General features: G+C 49.4%; 1 protein-coding gene across 9 annotated transcripts in view; it reads left to right on the top strand.

Moving 5' to 3' along the window:
* The window catches only part of SERAC1 (serine active site containing 1), a 140,780-nt gene that overhangs the window by 49,384 nt on the left and 68,659 nt on the right, over positions 1 to 22,737 (top strand). For all 9 annotated transcript variants that reach the window (XM_029596668.1, XM_029596664.1, XM_029596667.1 and 6 more), the window contains one exon: positions 12,725 to 12,853. In XM_029596668.1, the coding sequence (XP_029452528.1) occupies positions 12,725 to 12,853 (129 nt within the window). The remainder of the gene's footprint in view (positions 1 to 12,724; positions 12,854 to 22,737) is intronic.

Genomic DNA, 22,737 nt, shown 5'->3' with positions numbered 1-22,737 from the left:
CTAGGTGTTCCTGTCACACGATTGGAGATACGAGCTGCCAGCTCAAGTACGGCGCTTCTTGTCTGCGACTGCCTTGCGGTCCGGGGTTATATGGCTTCTGAACGGCAAGATTCACGCCTGCGCTGGTTTCCTGGGCGTTCGCTCATCTGCGGCCTTTTACCATCGTCCTTACTATCTTGCTGGGCGCCGGTTTCCGAGGAGTTCCACTTACCGCTTCCACTAGGGGGACTCGCGAGGTCCAGCCTGCTCTCGTGGCTGGATTCCAGTCATCTGTCCTCTGGAGTGTCTCTTCTGGTGCCCAATTGGACGGTGGTGACCGCGGATGCCAGCCTCTCCGGTCGGGGAGCGGTCTGCCTAGGGAGCTCGATCCAAGGCCTATGGTCAGTGTCGCTAGCCCAGTGGTCTATCAACAGACTAGAGACCAGAGCGGTCCGTTGGGCTCTGCAAGCCTTCCTACCGGTAGTGCGGGGAAAGGCGGTCCGAATGTTGTCGGACAACGCGACCACCGTGACCTACATCAACCGCCAAGGCGGGACAAGGAGCCCACAGGTGGCGGAGGAGGCTCATCGCTTAATGGTCTGTCAGGACTCCATCTCGGCCACATGGCAGCCTCTCACAGTGCAGGAGTCGGCAACGTTCGAGCGGATTTTCTCAGCCGGCATCGCCTGGATCCCGGTGAGTGGGAACTGGCGGACGAAGCGTTGCCTCTCATTTGCGAGAAGTGGGGAGTGCCCCACATGGATCTGATGGACAACGTGGCACAACGCGAAGGCTCCGCGATGTTTCGGTCGAAGTCGAGAAAAGGGGGCGGAAGGCGTCGATGCGTTGGCGCTTCCCGGGCCGACGGATGTTCTGCTGTAACGTGTTTTCTCCCGTGCCGATGAACGGCAAGATTCTGCGGCGCATAGAGTTGCACTCAGCCATCGTGCTCCCGGTGGCACCGGAGTTGCCCGCGCCGGCAGTGGTTCGCAGACCTCATCCAGCTCACAGTGGCGGCACCCCTTCAGCTCCAGGGGATGGCGGGTCTACTCCATCGGGGCTCCGTCTGTTTGGAGACTGCGTATCACTTCTGCCTCGTGGCATGGTTTTTGAGAGGAATCGGCTGAAGAGAAAAGGTTACTCAGCTGCGGTGGTAGCCACGTTGCTACGTTCCAGGACACAGGCGACGTCCCTGGCTTATGTCCGTGTCTGGGTGGATTGGAGGAATGGTCCGTGCAGCGTGGGGTGGTCCCTACTGCGGCTTCTGGCGTTCCTCCAAGCAGTTTTTTGCCAAGGTAAGGTCTGGCTTGTAGTTCCCTACGGGTCCAAGTGGCGGCGATTGGTTGTTTGCGAGGTAAGGTCCGTGGTACTTTCCTGGATCTTCACCCGGATATCTCCCGTTTCCTTCGGGGAGCTAAGCACCTTCGTCCTCCATTGCGTCTCCCCTGTCCGGCTTGGAACCTCCATTCCGTTCTCTCCGCTTATGCGCGGCGCTGTTTGAACTCTTGAAACGCTTAACTATTCAGGATCTCACGTTGAAGACGGTGTTCTTGGTGGCGATTGCTTCGGCACGGCGTGTTTCGGAGTTACGGGCTTTGTCCTGTAGGGAACCCTTCTTGTGTATTTCCGATTCCGGAGTTTGTTTTTTTTTGCGGACGGTTCCTTCCTTCCTGCCGAAAGTGGTGTCGGCTTTCCATGTTTTTCAATTGAGCTATCCGCTTTTGCGGTCGGGGAGCCCTCTGATCCAGAAGCGAGGGATTTACGGAAGCTTGACGTGCGGAGATCCCCCCTTCGCTGTCTGGAGGTCATTATCCATTTCGGGTCACGGCTCTTCTCTTTGTGTTTGTTATCTGGTTCAAAGAAAGGAGTTGCAGCGTCCCGCACGACGCTTGCCACTTGGCTCAAGGAGGCCATTGGTTCGGCGTACTTGGTGGCGGGGGAAAATCATTTCCCATGGGTCTTCGGGCTCCCTCGACTCGCCTCTCCAGCTGCGTCTTGAGCGGAAGCTTCTCAGGTGTAGCCTCAAGAGATTTGCAGGGCGGCTACCTGGAAGTCGTTGCATACCTTTATATCCGGCATTACCGGTTGGATGTCCGGGCCTCACGATTCCGGGGGATTTGGAGAGAGGGTTCTCCGAGCGGGACTCTCTGCTTCCCACCCTCGGTAAGTTGGCTCTGGTACATCCCAGGTGTCCTGGACTGATCCTGGTACGTACAGGGAAAGGAAAATTAGTTTCTTACCTGATAATTTTCGTTCCTGTAGTACCAAGGATCAGTCCAGGATCCCGCCCGCAGGGCTTCGCTACAGTAACGGAGAGTCCGCTCATCATGTTTTCTTAGTTTTGCTGTTAGCTTGTTTAGCTCTCCCGGTTGGGGAATCCGGGTTCAAGTAGGAGTTTGGTGTTAGTTTAAAGTTAGAAGTGCATTTTCTAGCCAGTTTTGTTACTTGGTTGCATGGCTACTTTGACATTACGTATGACTGAGGGGCTGTGACTGGCACAGGGGCTTATATATGGCTCCGCCCACAAGTTTTGCTCTGTCTCCACCTACTGGTGCGGAGTCACAACCCAGGTGTCCTGGACTGATCCTTGGTACTACAGGAACGAAAATTATCAGGTAAGAAACTAATTTTCCTTTATTTTGGTTGATACATTTTATTTATAAGGAGGTTGGGTGGGAAAGGTTGAGAGAGAGCAGTGGTAATAGAGTCTGCTGTTGATGTGTATAACTGAAGAGAATATATCATTACTGTGGTGGTATGTAAAATGGGGAAAATTGAAAAGGTGTGAAATGTTTTCTTTATTGCCTCATGCTCAAGGAACAAGTGCGCATAAAGGTGATGTTGGCTTATCTCTTCATTTCAATAAAAAGTTGAAACTTAATGATCATGGCTACCTGCCTGCATCACCAGATGCTATGAACACTAACTTTACGACATCTCCAGCCTCAGCCGTCTGTGCTGCAAAAAACCTTGGAGGCAACTATGGTTTTACGTAAACAGTTGTTAGCATCTCCTAACCCTGGATAACTGGGTTCTCTGGATTATAAAGGGAGGAATTCCCACAAGTCCTCCAAAAGAAAGGCGTTCTTTGCAATCCTCTTTCTCAACAGGAATTGCTGAATTTGAAGCTCTCCTCCCTGTTACTGAACAGGGCAGTTTGAACGTGACCTACTGCAGGAAAAATGGTGGGGATCTTTCTCCAAGCACTTCCTAATACCAAAACTGGAATATACAATTACAGCCTAAGGGTCTTGAAACAAATATTACTTGCAAGGAAAGTTCAAGATGACTTCCCTGGGTACTATTATCCCCCCTATAAACAAGGAGACTGGCTATGTTCTTAGGATTTCAAGGATGAATATCCCCACATAGATATTTCCTGTGACTAAGATGTATCTCAGATTTTTAGAAGATAATCTTCACCTCTGGTGCCTGTATTGCCTATTGGCCTAATATCAACACCATGAGTTTTCACAAAATGTCTGGCATTTGTTGCAGACAGAGGTTCTTGTGTCTCTGACTGAATGATTAGCTAGGCAAGAGCACATCTCAGACACTGGGAAACAAATCCATGCACAGCACTGTCTGGGTGCTGGAGTTATTAAGGTTCATCATCAGTTATTCAGCATCCAAACTAAGCTAAGCACCTTAATTGGAATCCATCAGGGCTCTGATACACACAACTTGAGCAAAAGCCTACCTCCTTACCAACCGATAACAAGACTTGGGGGCCTGATTTGCTAAGCTTTTATCCCATGAACACAGAATATTGATGGTGAAGAGTCATTTAGAGTCCATAGATATCAACCTGAGACACATTTGAGAATACACAAGGTCTTACAGTACATTTTTGTCCATGAGTTGAGCCCAATAGAATCAAGCCACTCAAAGACTTCAGGAGCATATAAGTATCACAGAAATGCTCAGGAACTCTCAGTCGTGGTGGCTGTCTAATGCCAATCTGGCTTTGGAGTTATCCTTCCAAATTCCATCTCACCAAATTGTTCTGAGAACATGTTTCCAACCTGAGTTTCATACACAAGAGCTCCACATCCAGCCTCCTTGGACTATCCAAGAAAGACTTTATCACATAAACTTCCTGGAACTACGGGCTGAATACATTAAACACCTGCCAAGATTAGGTAGCCTACAAAATTGTCCTAATGTAACCAGACAACCAAATGTTCATGTTGTACCAGAACAGGCAGGGAAGAAGAGGGTCACTGCTCCTATGTTGGGAAACTGTCAAGGTGTAGAACTAGTTAATTAATAAAAATGGAGAAGGTATTCCCACATCTAGATAATACTAGAAAAATACAAAAAGAAATTGTGATTCTGAAGATTTTCAAAATTTTGGGGTAGGGAGACCGGTGACGTCACCTGCTAAGATGGCCGCTTAAGACCTCGGCTCCCCTCTCCTCCACCGGTTATCCACCCCCATCGGCGCCTAGCTGGATCGGCAAACTCTGAATTTGGGTGTATCGGGGTCCCTGCACATCACTCATGGCCACTCCACGGAAAAAGCCCGATTTAAATCGCTTCTCCTTTGCGGCGGCGAGCACATTGGCAGCACTCGAGGAAGCAGGCAAGATGGCGATGATTCCGGAGCCGGAGGGGGAGGCGGAGACGGCGATCGCACCCGCGGATGCGGAGATCCCTAACCGGGGAGAATTTCGCGCCTGGTTTCAAGAATTGCGGGGGGACATGGCCCGCTTCCGTCAGGAGCTTGGAGATATGCTAGAGAGCACAAAAACAGATGTCCGTGAACTGGAAAGGAGAGCGGCCGAAAATGAGCAGGGCCTGCAGGACACGCAAGCAGAGCTGGACTCGGTCCGGGAGGAGCTGGGACAGCTTCGGGACGCTCACGAGGAGCTCCATTCCCATGTTGAAGATCTAGAAAACAGAACCAGGCGAGTAAATCTCAGATTCCGTGGGGTGCCAGAAGGGGACGCCTTTAAAGATTGCACACAAGTGGTGCAGGACATTTGTGCTTATTTGTTGGATCCAGAGGGTATCCAGGAGAAGCCGCGGGAAGTGGTGTTAGAGAGAGCACATAGAGCTTTTGGTAACCCGAGGAACAAGCAGACGAGGGACATAATAGCCTGCTTTCATAGCTTTCTTGTTAAGGAAGCGGTAGCACGAGCAGCGCGAGCCCAGGGTTCTATAACTTGGAAAGACTGTAAAATTGAGGTGTTCCAAGACCTGGCAATTTCCACTATCCGGAAAAGGCGTGAATTTAAGGATGTCATCAACATACTTCGCGCCCAGAATATTAAGTACAGATGGCTTTTCCCATTTGGTCTACTCTTCTCGATAAACGGCGTACAGTCCCGTGTACAGCGAGTGATGGAAGCGGAAGACATACTGCGGGGCGCCGGCTTACCAGCCGTGGGTGCCGAGGGGCCCTCTGCATCTTCTGCAGGGAGTAATAGCGGAAAACACGATCGCCCAAGTTGGAAGAGAGTGGACAATGGGGGAAGAAGATTACGCCGCAGATCCGCGGGCACCTCGGGACTCGAGGAACCAGGATGAGCTAGTCTGGACTGTGACATGGCGGCCTGGTGAGCTGCGGTAACTGCCAGGGTATGGAGGACATAGACTGAGTTTGAGTTCTGCCGATATTACTGGACCTGTGGTATGCAGTGGATTAACAGGGGGTCTGCTTAAATCACAAGGGACCATGATTTAGCACCCATGATTATCATAGGGGGTTAACTGTTTATGATGTTAAACTTGCTTTGTGTTTATTGATATGGAGGAGAGGGGATCCTGTTCAGGGTCCTGCGGTGACGTTAGGTTCTCTACTGGAGGGGATTCACTCTGTACAGAGTGGTTGGAAGTGGGGAAGGGGGGGAACACGGGGAGGAGTAATTGTGGGAGTAGACTAACTCCATGGGGCGAGAGGCGAACAGGTTATGAAGGGAAGCTTTGGAGGGCCAAGTCTCGGCGGCTATGCAGTGACTTTATTGTGGCTTTGGCTGCCCTTTAACACAGCACCATGAAGCCTTTAAAAATACTTTCCATTAATGTCAAGGGTCTGAACACGTATCACAAACGCAAATGTTTACACGTGATATGGCCCATCACAAGGCGGATATTATTTTCTGCCAGGAAACCCACATTAGAAAACGCTACGAGCGTTTGTTGGTTTCTAAAGGTTACCCACAAGTTTTCCATGCTGCAGCTACTGTTCAGAATAAATACACAGGGGTTGGGATATTGTTTGCTAATATGGTAGTGGGCGGATGTTTTTTTCTGAGATCCGGGATGTGGAGGGTCGCTATATACTAGTAAAAGCAACTATTAATGAAGAAAAGTATACTTTCCTGAATGTATATGCCCCCAACGTAGATCAAGTTGCGTTTTATACGAAACTATCGGCTGTCATTAGCGACTGGGCCGAAGGGCGCCTCATTGTGGGGGGAGATTTTAATCTCACGAGATACCCTTATCTGGATAACTCCCACAGTGGTGGAGTGGGGGGAAAACTTGCACGGAAAACCCTTAAACATCTTGTGGGAGATCGTGGTCTCCTGGATATTTGGAGGTTGCGCAATCCCACATCCAGGAACTATACATTTTTCTCCCACCCCCATCAATCCTATTCCAGGATTGATTACTTTCTGGTGGATAAGGATTTAGTGGGGAAGGTCCTGGAAGCGGAGGTGGGCACTATAACATGGTCCGACCATGCCCCAGTATGGCTCACTCTACAGACCAAAGACTCCCGGGCTGGCACTAAATTTTGGAGACTGAACGATAGATTGCTTGAAGATAAGGTGTTTGTGGCACAGCTTAAGCAGCACATTAGCGATTATTTGGATATTAATGGGAATGGCGAAGTGTCACCAGGGACTGTCTAGGATAGCTTAAAGGCCTATGTGAGGGGTTTGTGTATAGCCAGAGCGGCATATGTTAAGAAGGAGAGGGACCGGGAGAGACTCTCTCTATTGGAGAGAGTGGCTAGTCTAGAATTGAGGCATAAGCATACTCTCGACCCTGGTCTATTACAACCCCTATTGGCCGCTCGGCAGGCGCTTCAGGTTTTAGATGGGGATCGGATAGCGTACCAACTTCAGCTGCTGAAACAGCACCATTTTGAATGGGGTAATCGGGCTGGAAGACAGCTTGCCCGTAAATTAAAAGAAAAGACAGCGCAATCCCAAATTACTAAGCTTAAGGGAGATCAGGGGCAATATGTGTATTCTCAGCATGAAATTGGGCAATGTTTCAATCAATTTTACCGAAAACTATACGACTCGGAGCCCCTCTGCTCGGAGGAGGAGATAGACCAATCGTTACAAGCTATCGATCTACCGGTACTATCTCCAGAGCAGTGTTCTGCGCTCAATGAGGAATTGAGGGAAGGGGAGATATCCCTTATCATTAAGGGCCTCAAATTGGGGAAGGCTCCTGGGCTGGACGGGTTCTCTGGAAAGTTTTATAAAGTTTTTAGTGCAGAATTGTTACCTCCGCTAGTGGATATGTATAATGATCTTCGGGGGGGAGGAATAATATCTAAGGAATCCAATACCGCAGGAATCACAGTGCTGGCCAAGCCCGGAAGAGACCACACCCTCTGCGGGTCATACAGGCCAATATCCCTGATAAACATTGACCTGAAAATTTTGGCGAGGGCGCTGGCACTTCGCCTTGGTAGAGTAGCTCCTAGGTTGGTGGCTGGGGACCAGTCGGGATTTATTCCTGGCCGGCTCGCCTCGGACAATGTTCGCAGGGTAGTGGAACTGATGTGGTGGGCACAGTCTAAGGAAATCCCGTCGGTGCTGTTGACGGTGGATGCTGAAAAAGCGTTCGACCGGGTGCATTGGCCGTATTTATTTAAGGGTTATGGAAGTTATGGGTATAGGGGAATTTTTATTAATTGGGTTAGAAAACTTACAGTGGGTCCGCATGCTCGAATCAAAATCAATGGGGCGTACTCAGACCCTTTCGCAGTTAAAGAAGGGGCACGCGACAAGGGTTGCCCACTGTCGCCCTTGTTGTTTGCCCTCTCGTTAGAACCACTGGCCGAGAAAGTAAGACGGCATGCGGGGCATACACGGCATATCGGTTCAGGATTTAGATTTCAAGATCTCGCTCTTTGCAGACGATCTGTTATTTACTACTCTCAGCAAGCCAGAGCTCTCCTTACCAGTCTATTAGAGGAGATTCGGGAGTTTGGGAGACTGTCAGGCTTTAAGATCAATGCTGACAAGTCTGAGCTGCTAAATGTTTCCATGACAGAAGGCTCAGTATGCGTCCGTGGGGAAAGCACTGCCTTTTCGCAAGCTAAGGACTCTATAAAATACCTGGGGGTTAAACTGGGGCCCATCTGGAGTCTCTATATCAACTCAATTATGATTCCTTGTGGTCTCAGATACAACAAGACTTGGACAGGTGGGACAGGACTGATCTATCTTGGCTAGGCAGGATAGCGGCCATTAAGATGAACATCCTACCCCGGCTTTGCTATGTCTTTCAGACGTTGCCGGTGGCGGTGCCGGATGGGGCTATCAGGATATTGGCAGAGAAAATTGTTCCGCTTTATATGGAAGCATAAACCGCCTAGGGTTTCTAGGACCATTTTATATAGGGACCGAACGAGGGGAGGTCTTAATTCCCTAATTTGGTTGGTACTATACTGCAATCCTATTGGTGTGATCGTCAGTTGTGCACGCGACGGGCGCACTTAAATCCTGATTGCAATCGAGCAGGCAAGCATCTGGTGACTTTCCATTGGCAACCAGGGTGTGGGAGTAAGGATGTCTGGAAAGTCAACGTATCTTCTCTGACGCCGTTCACGCCCAGGCGTGTTGCGACTTTGGGCAGTGTGGAGGCCTAGGGTGGGCGGGGTCCCAAGAGGATTTACCACTTAACCACCTTTTGCGCAACACTGGGTTTCCCCCGGGATTGGAAAAAGCTTTCTCAGATAGATGGGACCTGCATGGGGCTAACGAAGGCTGGACAAATGTTCCAGGGGTCAGCTGAGTTGGGTTTGGCGGAGATCCAGGAAAAGTACGGGGGAACAACGAAGGGATTGGTACGCATACATGCAAGTCACTCACTTTTTACGATCGGAGGGGGCGTCAGGGGAGCTTTCCAGAGGTAAATCCCTATTTGGAATCCTTTTGTGATCAGCGCAGTCCTTTATCGAAACCGATATCTAAGGATCTACTTACTTCTTAACAGTGCGGATAAAACCAAAGGATCCTATCAATTACAGTGGGAATCCGATTTGGGTCAACAGTTAGAGGACCACGAGTGGGACCGGTGTCATATGCTAGTGGTAGGAGCTCTGTATCCGCAAACATCAAAGAAAACGGATATAAATTAATGTATCGATGGTATATGTCCCCGGACAAATTGCATCGTATGAACCCCCGAGTCAGTGGTACTTGCTGGAGATTATGCGGCGGTAAGGGGACCTTCTATCACATGTGGTGGGGGTGTCCCAAGATACAAGCTTTTTGGGATATAATTACGGGGTTTGCAACCCAAGTCCTGGGAGTTACGATACGACTGGATCCCAAGGGGTGTCTCCTAAGCCTGGTGAACGGGGATCTCAGCGACAAGCATGCCACGCTGCTAATACAGATATATATCGCTGCTAGAAGTGAAATAGCGTTCAGATGGAAATCTGATGGTGCCCCTACATTGTCGCAGGTCCAGTCACGATTGGGAAGGATCTATCAGATGGGTTACTTAACCGCACTTCGGCATGATAGGGGTGGGTAAATTCAGGATGTGTGGGCACCTTACCTGACATGGCTACAACAGTAAGGCTGGTTGTTGGCTCTACTCGTCTATGGAGATTACTTAAGGGAAATCTGGGAGGGGGGAGAGGGGGATGGGAATTAGAGGGAGGGGAGCGGGTTAGGGGGGGGAAAAAAATTATTGAGGCTATTGTCTGCGACTGGGTATGATAATGTAATCTGGCTTCAAAACTGAGACGAGACATTGGTTGTTTATGGTTGTTTTATTGATCACAAATTCAGTTTGTACTTTTACATGTTAATACTCTGGATATCATGTTCTTCTGTCTGATATGCCTTTCATGCATAAATAAAAACTTGCAAAAAAAAAATTTTGGGGTAGATTTTCAAAAAGCACGATTTGGCGTACTTTTGTTGGCGCATCAGGCGCCAACAAAAGTACGCTGGATTTTAGTAGATACGCGTGTAGCCGCTAAAATCCTGGATCGGCGCGCGCAAGGCTACCGATTCCGTATAGCCGGCGCGCACCGAGCCGCGCAGCCTACCTCCGTTCCCTCCGAGGCCGCTCCGAAATCGGAGCGGCCTCGGAGGGAACTTTCTTTTGCCCTCCCCTCACCTTCCCCTCCCTTCCCCTACCTAACCCACCCCCCCGGCCCTGTCTAAACCCCTCCCCCCCCTTACCTTGTCGGGGGATTTACGCCTCCCGGAGGGAGACGTAAATCCCCGCGCGCCAGCGGGCCGCTAGCACGCCGGGTCGCAACCTGGGGGCGGGTCCGGAGGGCGCGGCCACCCCCCCCCGCCCCGGGCCGTAACCACGCCCCCGGACCCGCCACGCTACGTCCCACCCCGAAAACGCCGCGCGGATCGGGCCCGCCCCCCGACACGCCCCCCTCGGAAAACCCCGGGACTTACGCGAGTCCCGGGGCTCTGCGCGCGCCAGTAGGCCTATGTAAAATAGGCGCACCGGCGAGCAGGGCTCTTAAAATCCGCCCCTTTATGTATCAACCTTTAAAATGTTTATATGAATCAGCATCAGAAATAGTATATTGAACATATTTCATGCATTCAATATGTGATCCACTGCACTATCATCCTCTGCGCTTCTCATATCTTTCATTAAATCAGTACTCTGCTAGTAAAAAGCTGAAATTGTGCACACTTACTTCTAGATTTGTAGTGTTAAAATCTCTCTATAGCCACTGTGCATGCTTTTAGTTGTGGTAGCTATGCCTCCCCAAAAACTCTTCCCTCATCCCAGATATAGCTAAGAAGGAATCATAGATCTGGTACTGCATATTGCCTTTTGGCCTAGCATTGGCACAATGGCTTTTCACAAAATGTCTGGCATTTATTACAGCATTTCTATGAGGACTGCAGATCGATGTGTCTTTCTAACAATCAGGCCGATACAGTAAAAATCGCGGGAGAGTGGGCGAGCGCACAGGCCACTCTCCTGTGCGCACGATTTAGTAAATTAATTTATTTAAATTAGGGCCCGTGGTAAAAAGAGGCGCTAGGGACACTAGCGCGTCCCTAGCGCCTCTTTTTGGACAGGAGCGTTGGCTGTTGGCGAGTTTGACAGCCAACGCTGAATTTTGCCGGCGTCTGTTCTCAAACCTGCTGACAGCCACGGGTTCGGAAACCGGACACCGGCAAAATTGAGCGTCCGGTTTTCAAGCCGCGGGCCGATTTGAAATTTTTTTTTTTAAACTTTTTTTTAACTTTCGGGACCTCCGACTTAATATCGCCATGATATTAAGTCGGAGGGTGCACTTTCCCAGTGCCGAGAGAAATTAACGCCTACCTTTGGGTAGGCGCTAAGTTCTGAAAGTAAAATGTGCGGCTTGGCTGCACATTTTACTTTCTGAATTGCGGGGCATAACTAATAGGGCCATCAACATGCATTTGCATGTTGTGGGCGCTATTAGTTTATGGGGGGTTGGACGCTCATTTTCGGCGCGCTATTATCCCTTACTGAATAAGGGGTAAAGCTAGCGCATCGAAAACGCGTGTCCAAATGCGGGTTAACAGTGCGCTCCGCTGGAGTGCACTGTACTGTATCGACCCGAAAGATTGGCTAGTCAAGAGCACAACTCAGGTATGAATGAATAAATCCAGGTTCTGGAATTACTAGGATTTGTCATCACTTATTCAAAGTCCAAACAGGCCAGCACTTTAATTGGAGTTCTGCAGAACTTATTATATGGCATTAGTCAGTTTAAGCAAAGTAATATTAAGAGTGCATGCATGTGGCTCGTTGCACTACTTCCCATATCTTGAGATCAGGGAAGCTCTTGCTGTCGGGGTTGCGCAGTAATATTACCCCTCATACTGCTACTGCTGGACGTTTTGGACGTACTGCTATCTTGTTGGCTTGCCAGTTGATATTAGCTGTTTGGATTGATCCCACGACGCAACCAACTTTGAGAGCCTGGTATTCTAAACTTGCGATAACTATGCAGCTGACACGCCTCAATCTCCTTTCAACGGGCCGCACTCTGGATGCTACTTCTGTGGCTCACTGGACTACTTGTTTTGACTTACTACCTCTGGATATACAAACCCAACTTTTAAATAATGGATACCAAAATGTATGGACATAAATGTGGTTCTCCCAGTGCTAATGATTTGTTGCTATTGTAGCCAATTAGTTCCGCTATTGCTGGTTCTAACACCATCTCCTGGGGGGGGGGGGGGGTATGGAGTTACAGGAAGGATGGTTGAGTGAAAGGGTGTGAGTGTTTGTGCTGGGTGTTAGGAGGCGTGAGTGGGGGGTAGATAACCATTGGAAAAGAAGGGAGAAATGCGGGGCTGTCACATTTGTATGGTTACTTGTATGCCAGCGTCTATTGCGTTCTGTTGCTTTTCTACTTTTGTTATTGGTTGGCCTGATTTGCCTCTATTGAGGCTGTTGAAACTGTCGGCACATGTTCCCTAATGAAAATGATTTTGACAAAAAAAAAAAGAGTGCATGCAAAGTTATAGAGCAGCTCCCACTTCTCATTGTACCAATGAATTTCTTTTTTCCATAGGATTACTGCATAGAAGATGAGCTGCGGCAACTCCTGTTCTCATTGCCTCAGTCTGACCTAGATCAGTGTGTGCAGTACTTCACGTCCCTGGCACTGAGAGAAAGCAACCAGGCTATGGCAGCTCAACGGGTGAGGCTGGCGCATCACATTATATACAAAGACTTGGGTAACCGATTTTAGCTTGTGAGGGCACACAGAAGGAAGATGTAATCTACTGCTTACAGCATTAACAGGCCGATTCTGTAAGAATCACAGGAGAGCGGGTGCTCTGTGTTGAGGGTTCGCTCCAATAAGGAGGCGCTAGGGACAATAGCGCATCCCTAGCGCCTCCTTATTAGCGTAGAGGTGACTGTCAGCAGATTCTGACAACCGACACTCAATTTTACTTTCAGTATCCTGGGGACTAACTAATAGCTGCATCAACATGCATTCGCATGTGATGAGCGCTATTAGTTTTGCGGGGGTGGGGGGGTTGGCCGGGCTTTTTTGACGCGCTAAACCCCTTACAGTATAAGGGGTAATAGATGCGCGTCCAAAACGCACGGCCAATCACGTGCTAAATGGTGCACTCGGCCGAGCACATATTAATAGATAAGGACCATTTTGCTCACCCATTCCACCCATCTGTGCATGCCTACTGTTTTGTCATAGGAATTGATCAATCTGTGTTCCCTGTACGTACCCGGATCAGTCCAGCAGATGGAGACAGACCAAAACTGAAAGGGTATCCTATATCAGGACAGAGCCTACCCTGCAGCCCTTCAGTATTTGTCTGTCTCCAGCAGATGCCAGGCAGCTCACCCTGCGGTTCCCTGATTTGGGCTAGCTAGCCTTTTCTTCTTCCCTTTACAGGATCAAGCAAGTACTTTAAATTTGTTCTGTGTTCCATATAAAAAAAAAAGAAAGATTGGAGGTATTGGCTCTGATGATTTTTTTCTCTCAGGAGACAGCCCTGTCTCCTCACTCTTGCGGGGCTTAGGGGGGCTTGGCCCCTTATGTTCCATAGCCTAGGCCCCTTTTCCTGGTGGTCCTATTGTGGGGTGAAACTGGTGGTCCAGTCACTCCCCCCTTGCCTGGCTGCCTTTTGATCCGGGACGCTTCTTCCCCGGCAGTGCCCTCAGGGAGGTGCATTCCCCTGTCTTTAGCTTGCTGAAGTAAAAAAAAGAGAGAGAGAAAAGCCCCAAGCCGATCTGTTTTACTTCTGGGCACTTTTTTCATTTCTCGACCAGCAGCCACGCTCTGATTGACAGAGGAGCGTGCAGGGTTCGTTCCTCTGCCTCCGCTCCTCCCGGCAGCGAAGTTTCCTCTCTCGACTGATTTTCTCTTCAGATCGCAGCTTCTCTTCATCAACTATGCCGCAATCCAACTGCTGTCTTGCTTGTGGGGAGCCCGCGATGCATCTTTTGCGCGAGGGACTCTGTTCCTCATGTTTGCTGAGTGGAGAAGGTCCCTCCCCGGTAGTGCCAGCAAAGCAAGCCCGGGGTCGCTCTGCTCAACGCACGGCCAGGCCATTCCCGGGTCGGCAAACTGCAGGAATGGTGGCCATCTTGGGGTTTCAGCAGCTCCCGATTCAGACTGCTCGGCGCAGAAGATTCAAATTTTTGGGGGTCTCCCCCCGATTTGAGCCCCGTGCGGCCCCAGGACGGGGTCCCTGACCCCTCCCTCCGGCAAGTCTAGGCCTCGTTTTTTCCTCGGAATTTGTGCTCCTCATGCACAAATCCTATCTGGCCAGCTTACAGGAGGAAGAGGACCCCTCATCAGGTCCCCTGCCGGCCAAACTCCCGCGATTGGACCCTCCACTCACTCCTGCGGCTCCGGATGCGCAGGGGTCTGTCAGGGTGTGGGTGGTCCCTGAGGGCCCCTCCTTTCCCGACGCCTCTGGGGACCCCTGATCAGAATCAGAATCTGGACTTGGCGGAGATGCTCCCTCCTCTGGAAGGGGATGATCCCAGGGTTCTCCGTTTGTTTCAGAAAGAGGAGTTGGAACCCATCATTCCTTTTGTCCTTCAGAAGTTAGGGATTGAGGGACCCCCGGCAGATACTCTTACTGCCACGCTGCCAGAGCACATGGACCCTGTCCTGGCGGGACTCAGGGTTCCGGCTTTTGCTTTTCCCTTTCACCCTATGCACAAATTGCTGCTCCTCCGGGAATGGGAAGCTCCCGAGGCGGGGCTCCGCGTCTGGAGAGCCATGGACAAACTTTATCCACTCCCGGAGGACTGCCTGGAAATGCTGAAAATTCCCACGGTGGATTCTTCAGTCTCAGCAGTTACCAAGCACACCACCATTCCGGTGGTGGGTGCTACGGCCTTGAAGGATGTACAGGATCGCAAGCTCGAATTCCACCTTAAGCGTATCTTTGAGGTGCTGGCCTTGGGAGACCGGGCGACTATTTGCAGCAGTCTCATGCAGCGGGCAGGCCTTAGGTGGGTTCAGCAATTACTTGGCACCCAGGTCCTCCCATCTGCTGAGGCGGAGCAGGCTGAACGATTGGAAGGCGTCATTGCAAATGGGGCGGATGCTCTCTACGATCTTCTCCGCGTCCAGGCGAAAGCGATGGCCTTGGCGGTCTCCGCCAGAAGACTCCTCTGGTTACACAATTGGTCGGCGGACCCATCGTCCAAGGCGCAGTTGGGCACTCTGCCTTTTAAAGGCAAGTTGCTTTTTGGCGAGGACCTTGAGCAGCTCATTAATTCCTTGGGTGAGAACAAGGTTCATAAGCTGCCTGAGGACCGACTGAAACAATCCCGAGCGTTTGTGCCTTCCCGTTCCCGTTTTCGGGGCCAACATAGATATACGGCTCGAGGCCGAGGTGCTTCTTCTAGGGCTTATGCTTCCAGGTCTCAATCCTAGTCTCAGTCTTTTCGAGGTTGCCGACCCTTCTGAGAGGGGGCATCTCAGCGTACCACCCCAAAGCCCGCCGCCCAATGAGATACGGTCGACTCATTCCTCCGTTCCCAATCTTGGGGGTCGTCTTTCCCTATTTTTCGAGGAATGGGTCAAAATCACGTCGGACCAGTGGATTCTCAAGATTATCCAAGACGGTTACGCTTTAGAATTTTCTCGAGATCTACCGGACCTCTATGTATTCTCTCCTTGCAGACGTCTGAAGCGGGATGCAGTGGCCAAAACCCTTACCAGGCTCCTGCAGCTGGGCGCCATTGTCCCAGTTCCAGCAGAAGAGCTTGGCGTCAGCCAGTATTCCATCTACTTCATAGTTCCAAAGAAAGAAGGTTCCTTTCGCCCGATCTTAGATCTCAAGAGGTTCAACCGGGCCCTCAAGGTTCCCCATTTTCATATGGAGACCCTGAGAGCGGTCATAGCAGCTGTTCATCCCGGGGAATACTTGGCCTCTCTCGACCTAACGGAGGCGTGCCTACACATTCCGATTCACCCCGCACACCAAAGGTACCTTTGTTTCCACGTTCTGGACCAGCACTTTCAGTTCCAGGCGCTGCCCTTCGGTCTCGCCACCGTGCCACACACCTTCTCCAAGGTCATGGTGGTGGTGGCAGCTGCTATCCGCCAGGACGGAATCTTGGTCCATCCTGATCTGGACGACTGGCTCGTACAGGCCAAGTTGGAGACTCTCTGCCAGCAGGCGGTCGACTGGGTCCTTGCTCTTTTTACCTTTCTCAGGTGGTTAGTCAACTTCCCCAAAAGCAATCTACAGCCTTCCCAGGTGGTGGACTTTCTTGGGGCACACTTCGATGCTCGGCAAGGTGTTTCTGCCCCGTGCTCGGGCCTTCAAGCTCATCGACCAGGTGCACGACTTCATCTCGCTCCTGCTCCCGACGGCACTACCTACAAGTCCTGGGAACTATGGCTTCCACCATCGACCTGGTCCCCTGGGCTTTTGCGCATATGCGTCCGTTACAGAGAGCTTTGCTATCCCGCTGGCAGCCGGTGTCTGAGCAGTTCCAAATGGTTCTTCCACTTTCGGCTTCTATCATTACCGACGTACAGTGGTCACTTTTCGCTTCCACATCTTCTGAGGGGAATGCCTCTTCAGACTCCACAGTGGATCATCGCTACGGATGCCAGTCTCTCCAGCTGGGTAACAGTCTCAGACCACGCAGGGCTACTGGTCCCCCAGTCCAATCCCGATGGCATATCAATCGGCTGGAAGCCCGGGCGGTTCGCCTGACCCTACAGGAGTTTCTATCCCTGCTCCGTGGCAAGGCGGTGAGGGTTATCTCCAACATCTCCACTATGGTAGCTTATATCAACCGGCAGGGAGGCACTCTGAGTCGCCTAGTGGCCCTGGAAGCCAGCTGTCTACTTGCCTGGGCAGAGCGGCATCTGGATCGCCTGGCGGCCTCCCACATAGCAGGCAAGGAGAATGTGCAAGCCGATTTCCTCAGTCGCCAGTGTCTCGACCCGTGAGAGTGGGAGCTCTTGGACGAAGCCATGGAATTGATCATCAGCAGGTGGGGTCCCCCGCACCTGGACCTCATGGCGACCTTGAGCAATTCCAAGGCCAACAGGTTCTTCAGCCGCTGGAGGGAGCACTGTTCAGAGGGAGTGGATGCTCTCGCGCTCCCTTGGCCCTCAGACATCCTCCTCTACGTGTTTCCTCCGTGGTTTCTCGTGGGAAAAGTTCTACAAAGAATAGAACTTCACAGGGGGCCGGTCATTCTAGTAGCACCCAAATGGCCCCGCAGGCCGTGGTTCACGGATCTGGTCAACCTGGTGTCCGACGGGCCTCTTCGTCTCGGCCATCTTCCTCGTCTGCTGTGGCAGGGCCCCGTATTTTCCGACCAGGCGGATCACTTTTGACTAGCGGCCTGGCTTTTGAACGGCAACGTCTGAGGCGTAAAGGCTATAAGGAGGAGGTGATTACCACTCTCCTGTGGGCGCGGAAGCCATCTACATCTTTGGCTTATATTCGTGTTTGGAAAGTTTTTGAGAATCTCTGTTCTGAATCGGAGGTCTCGGTGCGTTCGGCACCGGTCTCCGTGGTTCTTTCCTTTCTTCAGAGAGGTCTCTCTAAGTGGCTTTCCTTCAACTCATTGCGCGACCAAGTGTCCGCTCTTGGTTCCCTTCTAGATCGAGTAGAAGGGCACACATTGGCGTCTCACCCGGATGTGGTTCGGTTCTTGAAGGGCGCCAAGCATTTGAGACCACCCGTCCATTCCACATGTCCGTCCTGGAATCTCAATCTAGTCCTTCGGGCTCTCTGTGTGGCTCCTTTATGCTTCTAGGTTGTTCTATACATCTTATGACCTGTAGTAGCTCTCTAGAGAAGAGGGAAAGCTGAAGATGAGAAGTGCTTTCTATCACATGATTCAGTTTTGCAGGGTGAATAATGGATGTGGAAAGCAAGTTTCTAAGATCCTACCAGTAGTAGTATACATAAAGGCAGAGCTCCCTGTGAGAGTAGAGTTGTGGTAGGGGTGCCCTGGATGATTTCTTATTTATTTATTTTTATTTAGCAAGTTTTTCTAGACCATCATTCAGTTATACCATCACAACGGTTTACATAATGAAGAGAATAAATACATAGTTATAGTATAACTAGTATATATAGTAGGTGTTCAGAGACGGAGATCCTGTGATCCAGGTGAGATGGCTGCTTTGCCCACTCCCCTACACTTCCTGTTCTTCCTTGCTGTGCTGTCAGATGTGGAAAGTTTGAGCAATGGTTAATTTGTGTAAGGGGAGGAAGTCATTTGCCACTTCAGATGCCAGTGTTGTACCTTTAATGGGAGAGACAACTGTGCGTCAATTAAGAAATGGTAGCTTGCATAGTTAAATAAAGGTCTTGTGTTATACAAATATGGAATGTGACCGCAGATAAAAATTCTAAGGCCCATCTGGACCGCCCAGGCCCTACTAAGCCCGTGCCTAAGGTAACAGACTTCTGGGGGCGGTGTGTGGAACCAAAGACAGAGAGACAGCATGGCCCTCTATGTGGTAATAATACCAGCCCATAGGGCACTGGGACTTTTTTAATTGCTCTGTATGTGACAGAGAACTCAAGGACTTTAGTCCTGGTTTATAAGGGCATCTACACCTTGCGATGAGGGCAGAGATAAGATAAGGTTAGTACTGATATCTGTATGGAGAACCAGTGTCAGTTCTACTTAGACTGTACAGTGCACTCTATGCAGGACTCTACTGATAAATGTTGCAGAAGCTGCCTTCTCTCCTTACTTGGAGGCAGAAGCAGAGGGATTTAAAATGCTTTAAAGCGGCCCTCTGGTGAGATAAGTCACTTTCTATTGAATGTGGAGCTCAGAAACTGACAGCAGGAAGGTCATTAGTCACTGATTTCAACTTCTGAAATGTGTTTCTCTTGTATAGTGACAAAATAGGAGTAAAAAGAAATTTACATAAGAATTACCATACTGCCTCAGACTGAGGGTTCATCAAGCTCAGTATCCTGTATCCAACAGTGGCCAACCAGGTAACAAGTACCTGACAATCCCAAATTCCCATGCTGCTCACACCCAGGGATAAGTAATGGCTTTCTCCAAAATCTTCCTGGTTAATAACAGTTTGTGGACTTCTCCTCCAGGAGCTTGTCCAAACCTGTTTTAAACCCAGCTATGCTAACTGCCTTTACCTCATCCTCTGGCAATGAATTCCAGAGCTTAATTGTGTCCGATTTGTTTTAAATGTGCTAACTTGATGGTATGTCCCCTAGTCTCTGTATATTTTTGAAAGAGTAAATAACCGATTTAGATTTACCCATTCTATCGTACTTATGATTTTATAGACTTCTATCATATTCTCCCTCAGATGTCTCTTCTCCAAGATGAACAGCCCCACCCTCTTTAGTCTTTCTTAAGAGGGGAGTCCTTTATCATTTTGGTCATCCTTCTCTGAACCTTTTCTAGTTCCACTATGCCTTTTTGAGATGCAGCGACCAGAATCTAATTTCTTTAGCCTTTCCTCATAGGGGAGTTGTTCCATCTCCTTTACCATTTTGGTCGCCTTTCTCTGTACCCTTTCTAGTTCAACTATCTTTTTTGAGATTCGGTGACCAGAATTGCACACAGTATTTTAGGTGTGGTTACACCATGAAGCGATAATTTGAAATCATCGGCTCAGAATGCAGCAGCGGTCGAAAAAGCAAACAGAATTACTGTGTCACGAAATTATGTTTGTCTAAAAAGTGTCACCAACATGAAAAGTTTGGAAAGCTCTGCACTAGTCGTTGTAAAATGAAATTACCTCCTGCCCCTGAGTCCACCAGGGCAAGAATCTGATATTCTAAGGGTCCGCGGATCAAGGATACAGGAAGAGAGAGTGGAGGAGAGGGTGCAGTAAGACCTAAGAAGAGTCCTCCCGCAGGACTTAGGTCTGCCAGTTTCCCGGACATATAGGGCATGTTTGAACAGCATGGCCAGCTTGTCCACAATACATGCATAGCCCCAGCTTCTTCCGTGTTAAGAACATAAGAAAATGCCATACTGGGTCAGACCAAGGGTCCATCAAGCCCAGCATCCTGTTTCCAACAGTGGCCAATCCAGGTCATAAGAACCTGGCAAGTACCCAAAAACTAAGTCTATTCCATGTTACTGTTGCTAATGGCAGTGGCTATTCTCTAAGTGAACTTAATAGCAGGTAATGGACTTCTCCTCCAAGAACTTATCCAATCCTTTTTTAAACACAGCTATACTAACTGCACTGACCACATCCCCTGGTAACAAATTCCAGAGTTTAATTGTGCGTTGAGTAAAAAAGAACTTTCTCCGATTAGTTTTAAATGTGCCCCATGCTAACTTCATGGAGTGCCCCCTAGTCTTTCTACTATCCGAAAGAGTAAATAACCGATTCACATCTACCCGTTCTAGACCTCTCATGATTTTAAACACCTCTATCATATCCCCCCTCAGTCGTCTCTTCTCCAAGCTGAAAAGTCCTAACCTCTTTAGTCTTTCCTCGTAGGGAAGCTGTTCCATTCCCCTTATCATTTTGGTAGCCCTTCTCTGTACCTTCTCCATCGCAATTATATCTTTTTGAGATGCAGCGACCAGAACTGTACACAGTATTCAAGGTGTGGTCTCACCATGGAGCGATACAGAGGCATTATGACATTTTCATTTTATTCACCCTTCCTTTCTAATAATTCCCAACATTCTGTTTGTTTTTGACTGCTGCAGCACACTGAACCGACGATTTCAATGTGTTATCCACTATGACACCTAGATCTCTTTCTTGGGTTGTAGCACCTAATATGGAACCTAACATTGTGTAATTATAGCATGGGTTATTTTCCCTATATGCATTACCTGCACTTATCCACATTAAATTTCATCTGCCATTTGGATGCCCAATTTTCCAGCCTCACAAGGTCTTCCTGCAATTTATCACAATCTGCTTGTGCTTTAACTACTCTGAACAATTTTGTGTCATCTGCAAATTTTGATTATCTCACTCGTATTTCTTTCCATATCATTTATAAATATATTGAAAAGTAAGGGTCCCAATACAGATCCCTGAGGCACTCCACTGTCCACTCCCTTCCACGGAGAAAATTGTCCATTTAATCCTACCTCTCTGTTTCCTGTCTTTTAGCCAGTTTGCAATCCACGAAAGGGACAGCGCTACCTATCCCATGACTTTTTACTTTTCCTAGAAGCCTCTCATGAGGAACTTGTCAAACGCCTTCTGAAAATCCAAGTATACTATATCTACCGGTTTCACCTTTATCCACATGTTTATTAAACTCCTTCAAAAAAGTGAAGCAGATTTGTGAGGCAAGACTTGCCTTGGGTAAAGCCATGCTGACCTTGTTCCATTAAACCATGTCCTTTCTATATGTTCTATGATTTTGATGTTTAGAACACTTTCCACTATTTTCCTGGCACTGAAGTGAGGCTAACCGGTCTGTAGTTTCCCGGATCACCCCTGGAGCCCTTTTTGACATCAGGTGAGTGCGGCTAATTGCATTGGTTCTTTCTCGCCAGCTACCAGACCCGAGGGAACAGGTCTGGGGTGTGGACTTAACTCGAGCTTTGCCCCTGAAGGGGTCTTCTGGGAATCTTGGTCTCTTGAATCTTGTCACGAAGTCGGCGATCATTCCTTGTTGCCAACTTCACCAGTTCAGCCAAGGTCTCAGGCATCTCACGAGCTGCCAGCTAGTCTTTCAAACAAGAGTTCAGTCCTTCAAAGAAGAGGGTCCTCAGGCATTTAGATCTCAATGTAATTCAATGTAATGTTGCTTCAGGTGAACCAATGAAGATCCTGCAGTGGGATGCCAGGCAGGGTCATCAAAAACTGATCTGAACAGTTCAAGAAATCCGGCAAGATCATGTAGGATGGGATCATCGCGCTCCCACACAAAGAGGCCCAAGCCATCGCTCTTCCGTCCAGATAAGACAAGATGTAAGTGGTCTTGGCATAGGCTGTAGGAAAATGGCTAGGTTGCAGGGAAAAGTGCACGCAACACTGGTTAATAAAACCTCTACATTTCCAAACTTCCCCCGAGAAGTGTGTTGGAGCAGATAGAGTTACAATTGTCTTGACCGTCACTTCTGGCGGTGTAACTTCTTTACCTGTGGTGGTGGGTAGGTTCATCTGTGCGTGCAGCTGGTTGAATGCAGCAGTAAAATTCTCCAGCGCATTCTGCTGTTCGGAGATTCGCTGGGCCAGGCCTGAAATGGCCTGCAATGCGGTGAGCTGAGCCGAATCCATGGAGTTAGCAATCTGTTATGGTTTAGAGGTGTTTGGGTGGATTCTTGGGTACTGTGGCAGATGACCACACCCACGGGGAGGAGCCACAGTACTGGGCTAGACTCAGGACGCAGAAACCCAGAATTAGATCTTTTATTGTATAGCTTGATGTATACCACCAGAGGTGGCAGTAGTGAGGTGATCCAGAGGTAGCAGTCTTGGGACCCTCGGCAGAGGGAACCCGTCTCACCCCGTTGGTATAGGGGGATTCCGGTGTAGATTTCCCAGCAAGGCAATGCTGTAAATGAGACAGACTGAGAGTTAGATTACCCACTAGATGGTAGATGTAGGTTGGCGATTCCACCAAGCAGAAGTAGATGGTACAGGCA

This window comes from Rhinatrema bivittatum, chromosome 3 (genome assembly GCF_901001135.1).
Source record: "Rhinatrema bivittatum chromosome 3, aRhiBiv1.1, whole genome shotgun sequence".
Classification (NCBI taxonomy): domain Eukaryota; kingdom Metazoa; phylum Chordata; class Amphibia; order Gymnophiona; family Rhinatrematidae; genus Rhinatrema; species Rhinatrema bivittatum.
This window is presented reverse-complemented; position numbering and strand designations above follow the sequence as displayed.